Source organism: Leguminivora glycinivorella, chromosome 24 (genome assembly GCF_023078275.1).
Source record: "Leguminivora glycinivorella isolate SPB_JAAS2020 chromosome 24, LegGlyc_1.1, whole genome shotgun sequence".
Classification (NCBI taxonomy): domain Eukaryota; kingdom Metazoa; phylum Arthropoda; class Insecta; order Lepidoptera; family Tortricidae; genus Leguminivora; species Leguminivora glycinivorella.
Genome location: NC_062994.1, coordinates 1106554 through 1126872, shown reverse-complemented (window position 1 = coordinate 1126872; position 20319 = coordinate 1106554). Strand labels below are relative to the sequence as shown.

At 34.2% G+C, this 20319-nt stretch overlaps 1 protein-coding gene across 1 annotated transcript in view; it reads right to left on the bottom strand.

Moving 5' to 3' along the window:
* Positions 1–4878: 4878 nt before the first annotated feature.
* The window catches only part of LOC125238604, a 49821-nt gene continuing 34380 nt past the window's right edge, over positions 4879–20319 (bottom strand). The window contains exons 6-9 of the mRNA XM_048145958.1: positions 16096–16244; positions 15124–15310; positions 8256–8280; positions 4879–5434 (exon numbers count right to left, since the gene is read on the bottom strand). Of these exons, the coding sequence (XP_048001915.1) occupies positions 5363–5434; positions 8256–8280; positions 15124–15310; positions 16096–16244 (433 nt within the window). The 3' untranslated portion in view covers positions 4879–5362. The remainder of the gene's footprint in view (positions 5435–8255; positions 8281–15123; positions 15311–16095; positions 16245–20319) is intronic.

The window sequence follows — 20319 nt, the reverse complement described above, 5'->3', positions numbered from 1 at the left end:
TTTTTTTGAAATTGCCACGTTTTTTTCGGGCTCAACTTTCATTAGCCAGACTCTACCTAAATTTATTTTACTTAATTATTTTGGATTTTCTGGTCAACAATAAAGTAACCGAAAAAAAGGTACATATTTAACCTAAATTTGATTGGTAAACAATTAATGAGTATTTTTATAATTTAAATTCATATTAAAAAAAATTGGGAGTGGTAGAATTTATAACCTGGAGTACCTGGACAATGAAATAGATATTATTATGACACAATATTATCAAATATGTCAATATATTGCCATATCCGAAACATATATCGTATTAAGATCTAATTTTTAAATCATATATTAAAATTCAAATCAAGCCGAAACAGCCAGTTTTTCTAAGGTTCAAAATGTATCATATCTCAGGGACATTGCCTTTTTATATTATATCTAAATGTAACATGGCTTGAATTCATAATTATCTATACAACCTTTTCATAGACTATTTGACATTTTTACAGTTTTACAATTAAATCTAATCATGGCGACGTTTGGAGGAATGTAAAACTGTCAAAATGTATTTCTTTACAAACTTCATTTATTTACAAACTTGCTTACATCTAATAAAATAAAATATACTTGAGAAAATATTAGTGTGGTTACAGCGATATAAAATAAATGTATTGATTAATATTCAAATATAATAATATTTAATTCATCAGAACTTTAGTATAACCATTTATTAAATAATTATAAAAATGTATACTATAAGTAAAAAATCAGATATATTATTATGTAAGAATAGTACCTAAATAAAAAATCACATAGATTTGACAGTTATGATGAATAAATAGAAAAGAATATGACGAAGAATGTATGTAAACAAAGTTTCACATATATAGTATTACTATAGGTGTTAATAGTTTTACTGCAGTATGTAAGGTATTAAATATTATGTACCTACTTTTTTAAAGAGACCAGACTAACTAGTAACCACTAAAAAAACTTCAGTCACTCTTCTTTCTTCCTATAAAACTAAACTTCATTTTCTCATGTACTTAAGTTGAATTGAAAAAAAAGAAGAAAAGTTCGTAAGTATATATTTTTAAATAAGATTTTTTCTTTAATATTTCGAAGACATTTTTATTGAGATTAGGTACCAGATTACACAAGTTCATCTAAAATATAAGAAAGTAATATGCCTATTGTCCCGAAGCTGTAAGTTCACATTTTTGACACATGACAGCGTCCACAAAACGTAACCTGGCATGATCTAACGAAATTTTAAATAAAATCTTGTAATAATATTTAAAAAAATCAAGTACTTAAAAACAATATATCGCTTACTTTAAACATAATCTAACACATGCTACATTTTTGCGGATCTTCGTTAGTGAGTATATTACGATATTAATTTATCACGCAGGATTTACTTATTATGTCATTTATGCTTCATTTTTATTTTTAAACTAGTGCTGTGGCAGTCTGTCATTTCGATTCAATGACATTTAAGTAAGTTGATAGAAATCGTATATTTGTTTAAGCGCCTCCTTGTACATAGGGCCTAATCGATTCAACCAATTCGTAAATAATCGCTAGATTTGGCAAACGATACGTCTTAGCCACATCGCAACATACTTCAAAACAAATGTGTCAAAAATGTAAACTTACAGCTCAGGCACAATACATTATTAAAATTATTACACGAAGTAACTCTAGTAGTAAGAAATAAAGTTTTTAAAAACATAATAAGTATTAGCAGTAAAGTTTAAACTGCTGTATCACGGTTTGTCCAGACAAATGCTTGCATAATAATACCATGTTTTTTTATAACACAAATAAGGCACTAATTTTAACAAATATGCAAGAATTGTTATCAGGATATTTAAAACAAAGATATTTAAAAAAAAAGATAATATAAACTCATCAAATATTGCACCATAAAAACAATTAAATTTCACAGGGCTTGTTTTTTTTTTGCCTTTTGGACTTGATCTCTGGTTTAAAACACTTTTTAAATTTGCAACTTCGAAAATCATCTATATTATTTGAGCAAGAAGAAGTTAGAAAGATACAGGAGATTATAAAATTAATAGATACATGAATAAAACATACGCACAATTCATTGTTAAGATATTTAAAGGAATGTTAGGAATCCTGGATATATTTAATATTTAATCAATTTCTAAACGATTCAACTACATTTTTACAGAAAATGAAGTATTTCAAAACGGTTTATTTTGTTTGGTGTAAATAAATAAGTCATTTTGAAATTACACACCTGAAATGAACTACGTTTTCAACACAAGTTTATAAATAAGTACATTAAAATCCTGTGAAAAAATCTAGAACAAACATATCTACAAGCAAAATATAAATATTAATAAATAGTTCGGAGAAGATAAAAATATAAAACGTATGGTCAAATATTTTTTTTTGGCCACTGGCTGTTTAAGCATTTTTGAATATAAACGTAGGTAAAATGGAGGACTTATAACTTCAGAGAACGGACAGACATACGTTGGCTGGTTATTATATTAATCTATTGCTAGTCAAACTATTTTAGTGAAAGAGGATAAGATAATTTTGAATGTTGATATAAATCCATCTCTTTCACTTAATAGTTACTAATAAGTGAAAGAGACGGATATATAAAAGTATTTGTTATAGTCATAGTTTAGGAGAAATCGGGGCTTATTTAAGAGATTCTGTTAGATATAAAGCTCTGAGTAATATTTATAACTATACGATAACACTTATAACTTGGCCAGTAGAAAATATCAAGCATGCAAAAACATTCAAGCAGGGAAAACATTGATGTAAAGGACAAATATTTTTTTGTGTCTAAAAACACTTCTCATTGTCCCTTACGTCATTATTACATATTAATTCAATAAATATTTGTCGTAGATGCAAAATATTAATTTAAAAAAATCGAGACTACATAGATCATTTACAGCTATTGACATTCATAAATAAAGGCACAAAAAACATGCTTGTAAATAATAAAGAAGCGATAAAATAATGAGAGTTATTAAATCACGATTAATATTAGTAAATGGACTAAATGGTATTAAACAATGATTCATAAACAAAATACATGGAAGGCACTAACATCACTTTCATAAAGATCTATCGCCTGCGCCACACAATGTATACTAGTAATTATTGATTTATTAGTACATTTTGCAACACGGGGCGTAACATTATATTGCTAACGAGAGCGGTAAAACGCTCTGGCAAGCCGTCGTTTGCAATTGTACTTTCCCCCGAGTTACATACAACGTTTTTCATCACACCTGCAATAAAAAAATATGTGAAGAGATAAAAAATCTTAATCGAAGTACTAGAAAGTTAGTACTCCTTTACCAGGTAATTTATACCTTTGCAGTTTTATAACAAAAACAAAAAAATAGGTAATTGCTATTTACTTCCTTATTTTGCAGTATGGAAACTTGTATTTTTTTTAAGATATTGCATGTGAAGCGCGGGTCTTAACAAATTAATTCCTACTTACGTTCTAGCATGTTGACAATTCCATCAATTTCAATATTTCTACTACTTAGAAATTCTACGTATAAATTTAAGTAAAATCATAAAAAAAACTCTATACACAAAATACTGATATTGGAATAATAGTATTAAAAATGATTCCAACAAAAAATTGATTTAAAAATAATCTCAATATATGTAAATAATTATATCAGACTCTTCAAAGTTTTGTGTACTAAGAATAGTAATATAATGTGTAAATAATATAAATAATTCTGATAAATAATTCTGTTACCCACAGGTCTACCACTTAGGTGAGGTCGGTAAGAATATAATTTTGGTTAACTAGTTGGTACGAGTAGGTACTACCTACTCGCTATAGGTACTACTAAGGTCTATGAAAAAAAAATATGGCGGAGAAAAAGGAAAAACAAATATAAAAAAAAACGAAGTACTAGTTACACGAACCGCCTTATAAAATGATAGACCAAACCATACTGGTAAAGTAACACATAAAAACTCTTACATGAACTGTCATGCTATGCTTAGTACAAAAAAAAATGAACAAAAATTCGAGGCACTCGAGATATTATGTCTCTTACGACCATTGGCACTTTGGCACTTTCAACCTTTGTTTAACCATTTTTTTTAATATTCTATTCTTTTTAAAACGTTTTTTTCCATAAGCTCCGATTGCCGCAAGGTTGTTCAAGTTAAAAATGATATAAATACAAGTTGACTTCAAAACGAAAATAAAAATATAAATTCTCAATAACGTTGTGTTTACTAATAATTGAGCACCAATAATTAAAAAAAAAATACTGTTGATAACTGAAAAAAAAAAAAATTAACATTTTAAAGCCAACCTATTAAAATGGCGTAGCTAGTCTACAATCTAGTCTAGTCTAGTCTATAGTCTATAGTAGTAGGAGGTAGGGCATAGAAGTAGGAGGTAGGGCATAGCGAATGATATTCCGCTTTGTGTGGTAGGGCACAGCACAGCAGATATCGTCTCGTTCGAATCTAGAGCAGAGCCCAACTGGGGTAGTACCTCCGCCTTACAGAAGACCGCAGCCAAATAGCACTAGACCCTACTCATAGTGTTGTGTTCCTGTCGGTGAGTAAGGTTGCCAGAGCTCAACGAGGGTGCGGTGTGCTGATGACGGGAGGACTTACGGAACTAACTTGTTCCGTTTATTGTCCTTTGAGTCGTCGGCAACCCGAACCCTCCTTGGAACTTGTACACTCCTTTTTGCTGTGTACTTAACACAGCAAAAGGGAACACAAGTTTCTAATGGGGTGGCAACGCGCATGTGACACTGTTTGAGTTGCAGGCGTCCATAGGTTACGGTGACCGCTTTACATCAGGCGGGCCGTATACTTGTTTGCCACCGACGTAGTATAAAAAAAACAATCATATAATTTATACATATAATGAAATCGAGACTCAAAGTCCAAAAAATAAATTGCGTTAGTAGGTAACCAATTATTATATTTTTTAACATTACGGGTATAATTTGAGCCACATGATATGTAAAAATATTTTTGCTACATTTAATTCTACTATTATAGTACGCTTTTTAAGTAATTGCCGATACGTATTTATCCTCCATCGATGATATCTGGGATATAGTTTTAATTTGCGTTTTAATAATTTATTTTATATAAAATTTTATTACGAATGAGCCACATTTATATGTATATTACACAAAAAATGGAAATACATCCCCTTTCCTTCTGTGGGTGTCGTAGAAATCGACTGCCACTACAATATCACAATTCAGTTTTCTTTCAACCCCTTAATAGCTAAAAGTGGCACTGGTATTTGAGCAGTTTCATGTGCTCTGTCTACCTATTTTGTAAATACAGGAATACGTATGTATGTAATTTAGCTACGCCACTAGCATTCAGGAGATACCAGCATTTTTATGTACTTGTACAACACATATAGTTTATGTTGGGGCTCTTTCATCTGAAATGAAGAAAATTATTAAGAAATGACAAATATATAATGAAAATTAAATAAAAAACGTGAAGGTGTGCATGCGTGCAAATAACTATTAATTATACAACAGATCATATTAAAAATATAAAATAAGCTAAATATTATTTTACTACTGCAAATATTATGTCGATGCATGACGAAATATAATTATTAAAAAATATTTTATGATTTTTGTAGAGACATCCAAATCAACTTGAAATAACTAAATTAAAATATTTACATTAAAAAAGTTTTTTATTCGTAAAACGCATACATATTTGCAAAAGTAAAATAATATGTTACTATCCAGTGAATATAAAAAAACATGCAGCATTCCTTTTATTTACAATAACTTCCATTCCTATATTTCTATTGGCCATATTTATACGTGTACCTACGCTTTTATATTAATATTTATAATTATTTGAAGACGGAGTTTGATCTTATACCTACAAAGATAATTATATTAATTTTACTTGAGAAAAGGAAACACACATAATATCTACTTAAATAAAAATATCGGACTTATATTTTTAGACTTATATTGACCGAGATATAGACCGTGATTACCTTTCTGTGATCATGATGCATGCAACTGCGTCGAAATATCGGGAGCACGACCAAAATCAAAAAGGTAATCACGGTCTATATCCCGGTCAAAGCCTAATGAAAATAACCATGAATCATTCAAAACTCTTAAATATTTTTTTGCATTTTTTATGGTAATTAAATGGAATCATATATTTGTTCGATTGGTTTCATTCGTACGTACGTTTTAAATTATAATTAAATATGACACAACTTTTTTTAGTAAAATAGTATTTAAAAAAAAATTGTTTCCTGAACATGCACCTTTGTGTAAAATGCTTTAAGGATTCACAGTAAAAGTAACTTTAAACTGATAAATCATTATTATAAATACAAAACGGCTTCAACAATAAGACAAAGATATAATTATGTACTATGATGCAAGTCAAGAATTAGTTTAATTATTTATACTGTACTAACTGTAATTAATAAATATTTGCATTTTTATCAACAAGCTCAGGCCAATACTGCCTTTAAAGGCGTTAAAAAAGTTTTTTGTCTTTGACATTTCGTTGCCTAGCTACACTAGAGAACCTATCTACAATAATAAAAAATAAACTGATAAAAAGTCGGATTTATGAGATTCTTACACTCAGATTTCTTATTTAAAGAAATCTTTAAAAGAATTGAGTAATTACTTACATACGTATTAGCTACTCTATTTATTCGTAATTTTTTTCAGTTTCCCCATACTTCAATAAGATATTAGTATTATGCATTAAGAAAGAAAATTCCTGATTATATGTCAGCGTTAGAACTACCAGAAATTCTGACGAATGCAGCATCGTCGTCATCGATATAAATGTATATTTAAAAATGACAATATATGGATGGGGTCTTCTATAGTTTGTATCTATAGGTATTTAAATAAATGTAAACGAAATCTACCCAAAAAAGGCTCCTTGTGCAGGGTAAATAATAACATTAAGCGACCGAATAAGAAGGTCAGCTTGATTTTTGTCTTTAGATGATTAGCCAACAAAAGTTGTGACTACCAGAATGATTCGTTTACATTTTTTTAAATGCCTAAAAGTATAAAACTTGCTTCAAAGGTTAGATAGAAATGGCAACTAGTTGCAATGAGCTGCCAAAATATGCTACCACATAGCTGTCAAGAGAAGCTCTAATAATTTTAAAACATGAACACTAGCCTACGAAAACATTCAACATTATATATTTCTGATATAATTTGGTCAATTTAAGTCTTATTTTTAGAAAAGCCCTAGATTTTTGAGGGTCTAGTCTATCGCTTTTAACTACTTGTTCGTATCTGAAATCATATTTTCTATTTTTTAAGGTGAAAAATTAAAAAAAAATCCAGTAAATCTCATGCAAAAGTAGCTGTCTGTAATATCGTATAGTATATCGACAATTTTGTTTAAATAATTTATAAACGGCCGATAAAAATAATCTATAACAGAACCAATAATTTGGCAACTTGACATCTTAATACCATAATTACGTATAATATAAATTAAAAGCCTTTACCATATCTTCATACAAAAAGGCCATCGATCCCTTAAATTAAATCACTACAAAATACTTTTATAAGGGACAAAATAAGAATCGTAAGTCCTAATTTATTTAAGGCAACAATTTCATTTCCTATCATAATTACGATTTTGTCCCTTACGAATTTTTTTCAATAAAACTATTTTCATCCGGAATCGATCACGATTTCTGAAATAGTTTTATAGAAAAGGTATTTTTATGGCAGGGCGTCTAACTATCGACAATATAATTTAATATATCTGTATTAGTTTCTTCAAATAATAGAATTAAGTCGAAATACGGCAACGATTTTGACAACCGCCTTTAATTTTAAGTGAACGTCAAAATTTTGTCGAAGTTTGACGTTTAAGATAACATTAGCACCGGCCTGTCAAAATCGTTGTTAACTTACCTTAAACTGACTCTAATTAATTTGGTACATTAAACGGAAAATAGGGGCATTCCACGAGAATGTTCCTTACGAAATGCAATTCTTGTAATAATTGATAATCGTCCATGACAAGGCAAAAGCACAAGGGACGTTATCGTGGAATGCACCAATATACAAAACGAATACAGGGACAGAATTTTCCTTTCTAAACACAGTCGACATATAATCGCCCTGCCATTGTAGTGACGTCCCCAAGTTGGTTAGTCCTTATAACCTAGGGGGTATTCGGGTTAGTCTTTTGCCCTTCGGGCGCTTCGGCCGCATCCTATCCCTCCTTACCTGCGTTAGTCTTAACCGTTCACACCTGAAACAAACATACTTTTATGTATTTAATTTTTATATAATAAAAAATATTTTCAACCTTTTACTTTTGTGAGCGGAGTGTCATTGTAAATCTTTTTTAACTTTTCACTTTTGTGGGCGGAGTGTCATTGTAAATCTTTTTGAACTTTTCACTTTTGTGGGCTAAGTGTCATTGTGATACTTTTTACTTTTGTGGGCGGAGTGTCATTGTGAACCTTTCTAAACATGCGTTTTTCTTCTGAAGTCACATATACAATAGTTATTTGTTTTACAAGGGGGCAAAGTAGTTGTTTAACAGCACGTGCCAATATTGATACCTGAGCAAGCGAAAGATTCCAATATTGAACCGCGAGCGTAGCGAGTGGTTCAAAAAGTGGAATCTTGAGCGTTGCGAGGGTATCAAGGCACGAAGGTTAAACTAACTTTGCCACCGAGTGAAACACAACATTTTTCACCACACCAACACGAACAAAATACTGACTATAAAACATCAAAATAAATCAAATTTGACAATTTATTCAATATTTATGATACAAAATCATCCTTTATATGTAAAATCTAGCAGCCAGATTAAGACATCGAGTTAAAATTTGTATGAAATTACTTTGCCCCCTTGTGGATAAAATGCAATTTTGCTATCTGTTTTCGAATAGCAAAGAAAGCCTTTACCAGTTGGTGTGGTGAAAAAACGTTTTCCTTATTCAACCGTCCACAAACAGCATGCAAATATTCCTTTGTTTTGTGATTATTTTTATGTTGTAATTAAGTTTATGTATTTCTATTTTTGAAATGTGTTGTTTTGTTTGACTGTTGACATTAAAGAGATTGAATAAAAATTCGAATAAAACATTGAACAAAAGTGTCTAAAAGCGAAGGCCGAGGTCCGCGTAGAGCTGAAGGCTCGAAGCGCGCAGTACTTTAACAATGAATAGAAGTGCAAGTGTCTAAAGGCGAAGGCCGAGCTCCGCGTAGGGCCGAAGACCCGAAGCATTCCCAGGGTGTCCACTACTAAACCCAAAAAAAATTCCCTGACTTTTCCCTGACTTTCCATGACCATTTAAGAAAATTTCCCTGACCAAATTTTTATTCTATGATGACATTTTTACCAATTTTGCTTAGGGTAGCAAAAAAATGTTTTTTTTTTGTCTTGAAAAAAAAAAGCTAAAAAAAAGCAGTTTGTCCGTCTTTCACGGCAAAACGGAGCGACGAATTGACGTGTTTTTTTAAGTGGAGATAGTTGAAGGGATGGAGAGTGACATAGGCTACTATTTGTCTCTTTCTAACTAAGCGAAGCCGCGGGCAAAAAGTTACGTTTTTTTTATCTTTAGGTTAACTATTAAACTTATTTTCTGGTTTTATAAAACTAAACTTAACGAAATCTGTAGTTGGTAGTTATCACTATTTATTTTTGGCTACACCAGTTGTTGCTGGCCCGTGCACTCTTATCAGGGTAGAGCGAGTTTGAGTTTCGGCGCCCTTGGATAATCTGCGTTAGAAAAAAATATCGCGAGCGTAGCGAGCGCGAAAAATTTTCCCCTCTTATACGTCCCTGGGGCTGATAGTAGTTATTATGTACAAAAAAATAACAAACAAAATGGAGTACCGAAGTACCGAGGTACTATCAGGGCAGAGTCAGGAAAGCAAAAGCTTGAAATGAAAACGAGATTTCGAGCGTAGTGAGCGCGAAATATTGACTAATATATTAAGAAGTATCACCTATGTAGAAATAGTAAACGCGAGCGAAGCGAGCGCGAAATTTTTTCTCTGTTGTCAGCGTCGGGATGCCCACTTAGGTGTTTTGCCACTAAGTACATGCCTTTAGGTTTCCAAGTGCTTTGAAGTTGTCTCATCGTCACGCTTACTATCATCCTATGCTCCTTTGACTCATACAAAATTGCGCCTCTATGTGACGATTTCCGCCATTGGCTTTATAAGGAACTCCACTTTGGATTGTCGTATATTTAGATACTTAGAATTTGGATAGCGACGTAACTTTGTCTTTGTCGTTCGGCCTCGCAACGTGGTTCGTCAAGGGCTAGAATCCCCCTTTCACGTCGCCCTAGCAAAACCACCACCTTATGAATGTTGTACATGGTGACATTGAGGTGCAACTTTCCAAACATTAAATAAATGTCATATACAAAGAAAAAGTGACCAAGGCCTCCAGTGTTCCGAGCTGGAATCGAACCAGCGTACTCCGCTAACCGGGCGAATGCCTGAAAACCACTCGGCCATCAGTGCACGAAAGCAAGGGTCGAAATTTCCAAGTATATGACATTCCCGAAGGCTCGTGACGCCCTCTTTCCAGTTAACTGAATCACAATAACTGAATTTATTCCCTACCCCCCCCCCCCTCGCCATTTTGGAATATGTGGGTGGGGCACGCAATGTAAAAAAAAAAATTGGATTTTTCTACATTTACGATTTTGGGCCGGACAGATTAAGGTCAGCTAGAGCATGAAGATATCATTCATTCATTCATTCATTTCTTTATTTCTTGAACAATATAAATTGTGTTAGAAAAACTTACGAGCTAAGAACATGCTTATGATGTAAGTAAAACTAATCAATGAGTGGACATGTCAGAAAATAAATATAGACTTACCATAACATAATACAATTAGCAATAAAATAGCAAGTAAAAAAAAAAAAAATGCATATAAACTAACCAATGTCAAATATAACAGAAAAAAAAACTAGAAATATTTAATCACATGTCCATCCAAAAAAACAATACTTAACTAAAAAACAACAATTAACTACGATATTCCATAATGCTAATAAGTCATAATAATAGTCATAATAAATACATGTCAAATTAAATTGGTTCATTATTATACTGGAAGAACTCCTCAACTGAATAAAATCGTTTTTCAAGCAGAAATGACCTCAATTTACTTTTAAATAACAATGGATTTGTGATAGCTTTGAGTTCTGTGGGTAGTTTATTGAAAACTTTAACAGCCTGGTAGCGAGCACAGAATTCGGTGACTTTGAGTTTTGGTGTAAAGGGGCGGCTTAAATTTTTTGTCCTTGTTGCCAGTCTTATCGCCCGAGCCTCCACGGTCTCGCTACTTGCCAGAGATTTTACTAAATCCGTGCATAATATCATAATATAAAGGCATGGTGCTGTTAGAATTTCTAACCTAGTAAAGAATTCTTTACATGAAGTCCACTGAGGTATACGATTCATGATTCTTATGGCCCGTTTTTGAATTATGAAAGCTCTTTTTATATTGTAGCTATACGTTGCCCCCAGAATTTAATGCTATACCTCAGTTTTGACTCAACCAGGGCGTAATATACAGTTTTTAAATGGTCTATTCCAATCACATCTCTTAAATTCCTTAGAGCAAAGCAGGCAGAACTAATAGTGTTTTCAATTTGATTTAACTCCTGTTTCCAGTTAAGATAAGAATCAATTTCCACCCCTAGAAACCTGACAACCTCAACGAATCGTAGAGTGTCATCATCAAAGTCTAGTTCTAGGGTCTCTTTATTTTTTCGATCACTCTTAAACTGTACTATACTTGTTTTTTCCGTATTTAATTTCAAATGATTATCTCTGAACCACTTATGGAAAATCGAGAGAGCTCTTTTAACATTACTTTTAAGTTCAACTTCGTTTGTAGCACTGATAATGGCATTAGTGTCATCAGCAAAGATTACCACGTTTGAATTATTTAGGGAGTTTTGTACGTACTTTATGACGTCATTAATAAATATAATGAAGAGAATAGGACCTAGAATAGATCCTTGTGGGACCCCTCTAGAAATTGTGGTGATTTTTGACTTGAATACTTTGTCTTGTCCTTCGTCTAAGTCTCTGATTTCTACATACTGTTTCCTGCCCTGTAAATAATTTCTAAGTATTTGAAGATTTTTTCCTCTTACCCCGTAGTATTCTAACTTTCTTAGAAGAATTGTATGGTCCACCGTATCGAAAGCGGAACTTAAATCTAAGAAGAGACCCGCTACTTTCATTCCATTGTTGAGGCACTGTACTACGTCACTAAGTAAAGTGTCTATTGCATCTCTTGTACCAATATTTCTTTGATATCCGAATTGTCTAGGATTTATTACATTGTGTACATTTAGGTGTGCACTGAGCCTTTTTTTTATCACTTTTTCGAACAATTTCGACATAACCGGCAATAAAGAAATCGGACGGTAGTTTTTTGGATCATTCTTAGCATTTTTTTTATATACCGGGAGTATTTTTGCTACTTTAAGTTGATCGGGGAAGCTACCAAGTTCATAACATTTATTAAAGAAGTATGCTAATGGGCCCGCTAGTAAATCGATATTGTCCTTGTAAATTGTGATTGGCATTTCATCATGACCGCAAGATTTTTTATTTTTCATGGATGAAACAAGGCTTACGATTTCTGTAGGGGTTACGGTCCACCACTTCATATCCTTGTAACTTGTATCTACATTACTCTCTACCATTTCAAGTGCATTACCAAAGTCAACTTCACCGATGTTCTTTCCGTGATCAAACTTGCTCGAAAAAATACATGCTACTTCTCTAGAATCACAGATTACTTTATTATCTACCACTAATTGCATTGACTTTTGATTATTCTTCTTTGTTTTATTTCTACATTTATTCACTAGATTCCAAATACATTTCACAGAATCTTGGGATCTGTCTATCTCTGCTTGAACTGCAAGTCTTTTAGCATGTCTCATGATTTTTCTATAGAGCGTTATGTATTTATTTCTATAACTTAATATACTACTGTCACAATCAGATCTACTAACAGAGTTTAGAAATCTTTTCATTTTACTTGATATCTTGATCCCCTGAGTAACCCAGTTTAGTGTTTCCCGCTTTTTGAGTAATATTTTTCTTCTCTTTTTTTTGAAACTTTCTTGGAAAACTCCTTTAAATTTGTCTAAGAATTTATTTACTCCTAGGTCATACCAATTAACTGATGTTAGCAATTTTCTGAATGTATCATTATTAGTTTTGTTAAAGATTCTACGTTCTGTAAAAATGTACTCTGGAGGTTCTTTTTTGTTTTCATGTTCGAAGTAAAAATTACCGAAAATCCCTGCATGCCCATCAGCTAAATTATTATGATCAATTTTATAGCAAATAATGTTATCATCTGCAAGATTTGTTATTATGTTGTCAATGCTAGATTCTGAGCCATTCCTCCTAAATGTAGGTAGATCAAACATTAAACTAAATCCATAACATTTCAATAACGTTAAAAATTCATCCCTTTTTTTGTCTGCTACGAGAAGATTAATGTTAAAATCACCACAGATAATACATTTTTTATTTGCATAGTACTCTAACAGTAGTTCTAGTTTTTGCATAAATTCACCCAATTGGTTATCCGTGGGATTTCGATATAGACAAATGATACAAGTATTAGTAAGACAATCTTTAACCCCACATATTTCAAAGTATTCCATCGCGTATAAGTTCTTACACATAGGCAATTCTTCACACTTTCTACCATTCGAAGCTAATATCAACGTGCCACCTCTTTTTTTATTTATTCTGGCATTAGAAGTAGCTAAGAAATAATTCGACAAGGAAAAAGAAGGCACCGCAGTGCTGCTTAGAAAATGCTCAGTTAAACATATATAGTGTAGAGTTCTTTCCATATCGTTTATGTACAGTTCAAGTTCTTGTCGCTTATTATTAACACCACAAATATTTTGATGAAATACATTTAAATTACTTTGTTTTATTCTTTCTTCCCGTAATGAAGTATTTGGTACTGTGTCTGCGTTTTGATATATTATCTCATCATTTTTGGCTACGAAAATATCAGATTTAGGTACGAAAAAACGATAAGTCTATTCTTTCCTTAGTGTTTACCAACGTAGGTTGACTCGCATAGTTGTCCTGGTTTTGATATGAAGGGTCTGTCAGTTGTGGTCCAATGGCTTGTGACAGCTGATTTGCCTGCTGGACGCGGGCTGATTGCTGTGGTGGGGGGTACGGCGAAGGCCCAGTGCTCCCTGACTGCTGGGGCTGCTCGGACGGCTGAGGCTGGGTCATCGCGGGCTGCTCGGCCTGCCGAGGCAGGTCATGCTGCGGGGGTTGTTCTGGTGGATGTATCGGGGTTGCATGATTTGTTGGAAGTCAATCACACATTCTTTGCCGTTTATGTATAATCGATTATTACGTATAACTGCATAATTTCCATTTTTACGTGCGTTTCGTAGACATTCTCTCATATGATTCCTATGTTTTAGAGCAGTGCTATCCAATAGTTCGGAGACCGCATAGCCAGTTTTATAAAAGTAAGATGCGTTTTCAAGGACATATTTTTTCATGCGGTAACTAATTAGTTCAACAACAAGCGGACGGCGCGCCCCTTTGTTGCCGATTCGTTTTGCCGTTTCTATGTAGGGATTAATATTGATTCCTAATAATGTTTGAAACATAGCACATCCCTCATTCATTAGCCATTACTGTGATACTAGGGCAGGCAGGTACTATATTTGTCAAAAAAGTCTAAACGGACAATTCTAAGTTGCCTTACAATCACTACTAGGAAGATCTTTGCTGCCATGGATGAGGCCAACCCAAGAAATCATATTATTTTTTCAATACTTTTAATTTTTTTTTCTTGGTGTCAAATTTTTCCCTGACCTCAAAATCATTTCCCTGACTTTCCCTGACTTTCCATGACCACTATGAGCTTCCCTGACTTTTCCCTGACTTTCCCTGACTTTCCAGAAAGTGGACACCCTGATTCCAAATTCAGTATTTCAACAACAAAAGTACAAGTGTCTAAATCCGAGCTCAACGTATGAACAAAGGATCATCAACAAACCTAGATTATAAAACAAATGAAGATAGATCGTCACTCACTGATCAACCTTGGCGGGTTGCAGCAGCCGCCGCTCAATGGCGTGCAACTTGGCGGGCGGCACGTGGTGCGCCGTGACGCGCGCGTGCGCCGCGCAGGCTGCGCGCGCGCCGGCGCCGAGGAGCTGGTACGAGAACATCGGGTCGTCGCGCGGCTGGATGACGGGGGTTGCGCGGAGGGCGCACATACCTGGAATTTTTAAAAGTGCTTATTGTAAGCCTATACAATACAATACAATACTCTTTATTGCACACCTTGATAAAATACAACAATACAAAACAAGGAAGAAACACGAACAAAGGTAAACAACAGGCGGTCTTATCGCTAAAGAGCGATAAGATTATAGCCTATTTGAATAACCACAAAATAAAAATTTTGAAAAAACCCCCGACCGCGACATAGTAGACCGATTTTCATGAAACATGGCTAAGAACACTCCCGACTAACTCAGCTTTCAGACAAAAAAACTAAATCTAAATCGGTTCATCAGTTTGGGAGCTACGATGCCACAGACAGACACACACAGACAAACAGACAGACACGTCAAACTTATAACACCCCGTCGTTTTTGCGTCGGGGGTTAATAAGAATATGGAATATGGAGATCGTCATTTATTTTTTATTCTGTCTACGAGTTCACACACGCTAAGTAGTTCTAGTGCAAAACAGCCCATTATGTGGGGATTCTGGGGACTACATAGACAGGGTACACTTACCGGTGATATAAATATCTTCTAAATGGAAGTAGTTCTAGTGTAAAACGGCCATCCGCCCGGCATAAGGGTGTTGACACTGTTGACAACTAGTCAACATTACCAAGGAGTGGAATTCCATGCCGGCTGTATTTCCCAGCTCTTATAACCCAGCAACCTTCAAATAAAGGGTGAACAGGCACCTTCTGGGCGAGCTCACTCCATCGTAGACCACGTCTAGTCTGTGGCCACAAGTAAGCCCAATTATCATGGTACACTTACCGGTGATATAAATATCTTCTAAATGGAAGTAGTTCTGGTGCAAAGCGGCCCGATAGAGGGCAGCAGCGGTGGGTGAGGATAACGCGTAACCGGTACCCGACAGGTAGCGTGGATACACGCGTCCGGAGTACATATATCGAGGGCTGTACCTGTAAATGTTGACATTGTTAGTTTGGAATCAATTTAAAAGTGGAAAATGTGTACCAAGCCAAGCCAGCAAATTTTTCCACCACTTAGGTGAATCACCCGTAGCGACATCTACCACCATTGTTAGCCTACCTTAGCATAAGATTAAATTGTAATTAAGATTTTGTACGAAATCTGTTTGGTGTACCTAACAAAGTACAATAAAATTCAAGTCTGACCTAAGGCAGACATTTTCTACTTTTAAATTTATTCTGAGTTTGCCAAGAGTGGCAATGAAGCTTCAGTAGTTGCATGTGATAGTATGTGTGTATGTAAATTTATTAGTGGCATCAATGGCAGATGTTTTAGCTAATCAAAACTTAGTTTAAAAAGAATCCTCAGCCTGCAAGTAGCTACTTACGATTTTCGACAAAAACGTACTATTATTTAATAATTTAATAACCAACTTGCTGATAATGTAATACATATCAAATATCTTATGACACTTTGATAAAAAAATGTTAATCCATTTTTTAAATAACACAACGATATTACTAATAAAAATAAATTAGATTAGATTAGATTTCTTTATTTCATGATAACAATTACACTATAAATTTGCTACATGTCAAAATTATGTTTATCTTCTCATCATGATCGTCAAAAATTACATAATAAATTCCAAATAAAAATAATTGTGTCTCCCAAATGAGGATCGTCATTTACAAAGAAAGAAAATACACATGCCAAGCTAAATAAAATTAATAAATGAAGTTACAATATTGAAATTATCACGAAGCAAGAAAATATTATATAACAGAGAAATATAGGTATAATTATATCATCGGTCATTAAAAATTCAAATCCATGTACTCATTTACAGAGTACATGGGGTTATCTAACAAAAGGTTTCTCAATTTGCGCTTAAATGCTTCGTCACATGGCTCATTTCTCAGATCGGCAGGTAAGTGCTCATAGTAAGTAGGGCCGATGACTCGAGGGTTCTTTCTTGAAAGTGCCATGCGACGGGGGACTGTTCTCAGACGGCCTGTAGATCGAAGCTGTTTGCCCGGAAAGTCTATGCGTGCAAATTGGGATATATTATGTCTAACATACAGCAGTACGTCGAACAGATATTGTGAGTAGTGCGTCATTATACGTTGAGAACGGAAGAGCTCTCTACAAGGGTACCTGTCTTTTACACCGGCAAGTGTACGTATTGCGCGTTTCTGCATTATAAGGACTCTTTTTGCATCAGTAGAATTGCCCCAGAGCAGTGAGCCGTATGCCATGATAGAATGGAAATGCGCAAAGTACACCTGCTTTAAGGCTTCTGCCGAAATAAGAGGCCTCAGTTTTCTCAACGCAAACGACGCACCACCCAACCGATCACAAAGATTGTCTACATGGAACTTCCAATTTAGAGTATTGTCGATCAGGAACCCTAGAATCTTACTCTCTTCGCACATGGTCATTGGAAAGTTAGCCATGCAAGGTGGTGGTTGAACCTTTCGACCAGAGAATAACATAACATTCGATTTGGAATAGTTAAGTAACAGTCCATTTGCTGAGAACCACGACTGCAATTGGTGGCAAGCGTCATTAATGTTTATTGCCAGCTGGTCATAAGAACTTGCACTAACCAATACAGTCGTGTCATCCGCAAACAATACAGGCAACTCAGCTTCAATGTTCGACGGTAGGTCATTTACAAATAACAAAAACAAGGTATTTCCAAGGGACGAACCCTGTGGAATACCTATATTTATGCTACCTATGTCAGACTGAATTGACTTGCCGTCAGTGAGTATTTTCACGACTTGTTTGCGGTCTGACAAAAAAGAGGTAAACAGCTCATGAGCTGTACTATCCATTCCGTACATCTTCAATTTCTTCAGCAGTAATTCATGACTAATGACGTCGAATGCTTTTGACAAGTCACACAGTATTGCGGCAATCTTATCCTTATCGTCTAACCCTGTCATGATAGAATCGAATATCCTATACGTCGCGGTGGTTGTCGACATTTTTTGTCGGTATGCGAACTGGTTTTCCGTAAGTAGGTTATTCGATTCTGATTTTATAAATTACATTTTATAATTATCTTGTTTTAATAAATTATATCTTATAATTACTACTGCATACAACAATACTGATTGGGTACAGTACTTATTTAATTAAAAAATGAGGTTGCGTTCACATGCATTTTTAGAATATTCAAAATATTGAAATACATATGTAAGTTTTCGAGTGACTACAGTATGGAGTTCTTAAAAAAAGGAGTGTACAGATTTCTAAAAGATTAAGGCGTAAGTGACACTTCTGGAGCATCCATAGCCTACGGTGACTGCTTACCATCGGGCAGGCCGTATGCTTGTTTGCCACAGTAATAAATAAAATATTCTGTATTTATTAGTCTCAGTATTTATTTTCATTCTTAGGCTAGGTATTTTACAATATGTACCTATATAAAAATAAAATATAAAAACATTTCCAAACAATATAAAAACATATTATAATAATTTTTAAGAAAAAAAAACCGTCGCCTTTCCGGTTCTGGTGAAAGCTACTTGCGAATGTTGGATTATGTAGAAATGTGTAAGTATTTTTTTAAACTGCTTTTAATGCTTTAATTATTAGATGGCAACACAAATGAATATACGTATAACGTTAAGGTTTGAGGAGTTTCCTCAATTCCTCATGAATCCTATTATATTATAAGAAATCGAAGCTTGACAAACTTTGACTTCAAAACTTATGCTTAACAAACATAACTAAATAAATGTCACTGTTCTGAACTTAAATGCATGCTTTTCTTACAAAAATACCAAAGTCACTATGAGTGTGCCGTTCAGGTTTGAGGAGTTTGGTTCTGGCCATCATCAGCAGTTCCACTGCACCAAATGTCACTGTTCTGGACGAAAGTGCATGCTGTTCTTATAAAAATACCACAGTCACTATAAGCGTGCCGTTCAGATTTGAGGAGTTCGGTTCTGACCATCATCAGAAATTCCACTGCACCAAATGTCACTGTTCTGGACGAAAGTGCATGCTGTTCTTATAAAAATGGCAAAGTCACTATAAGCGTGCCGTTCAGATTTGAGGAGTTTGGTTCTGGCCATCATCAGCAGTTCCACTGCACCAAATGTCACTGTTCTGGATGAAAGTGCATGCTGTTCTTATAAAAATACCAAAGTCACTATAAGCGTGCCGTTCAGATTTGAGGAGTTCGGTTCTGACCATCATCAGAAATTCCACTGCACCAAATGTCACTGTTCTGGACGAAAGTGCATGCTGTTCGTATAAAAATACCAAAGTCACTATAAGCGTGCCGTTCAGATTTTAAGAGTTCCGTTCTGGCCATCATCAGCAGTTCCACTGCACCAAATGTCACTGTTCCGTACCTAAATGCATGCTGTTCCTTTAAAAACACAAAAATAACCATATGTATGCCTTTCAGATTTGAGGAGTTCCCTCGATTTCTCCAGGATCCCATCATCAGAACTGGGTTCTGAGAAAAATGGGACCAATCTGTATGCATATACATTCAATCAAAAAAAAAAAATTTCAAAATCGGTCCAGTAACGACGGAGATATCGAGGAACAAACATAAAAAAAAAAAAAAAACCGGCCAAGTGCGAGTCGGGCTCGCGCACAAAGGGTTCCGTAGCAGCAAATATAATAAACTTATTATGTCAATTTATACACCTGCCAAAATTACAGTTAAATCAACCTATCTCAAAAACTATAAGAGATACTTTGATCAAACCAAAAATCGTTGAAAGAGTTAATTAGCATGCATCACCTCTATTTTTTTTAGAATTTTATACCCCGTAGTTATAAAAATAGAGGGGGGGACATACTTTTTACGACTTTGAGAGCTGATATCTCAAAAACCGTTCACTTTAAGAAAAATGTTTTTTAGAAAACTTTATATCATTTTAAAAGACCTTTCCATTGATACCCCACACGGGTATGTACATCGAAAAAAAAATTTTCATCCCTCAGTTACATGTATGGGGGGCCCACCCCCAATTCTTTTTTTTTACTATTTAGTGTCATAATTTTGTAGCGGTTCATACAACACATATTCCCATC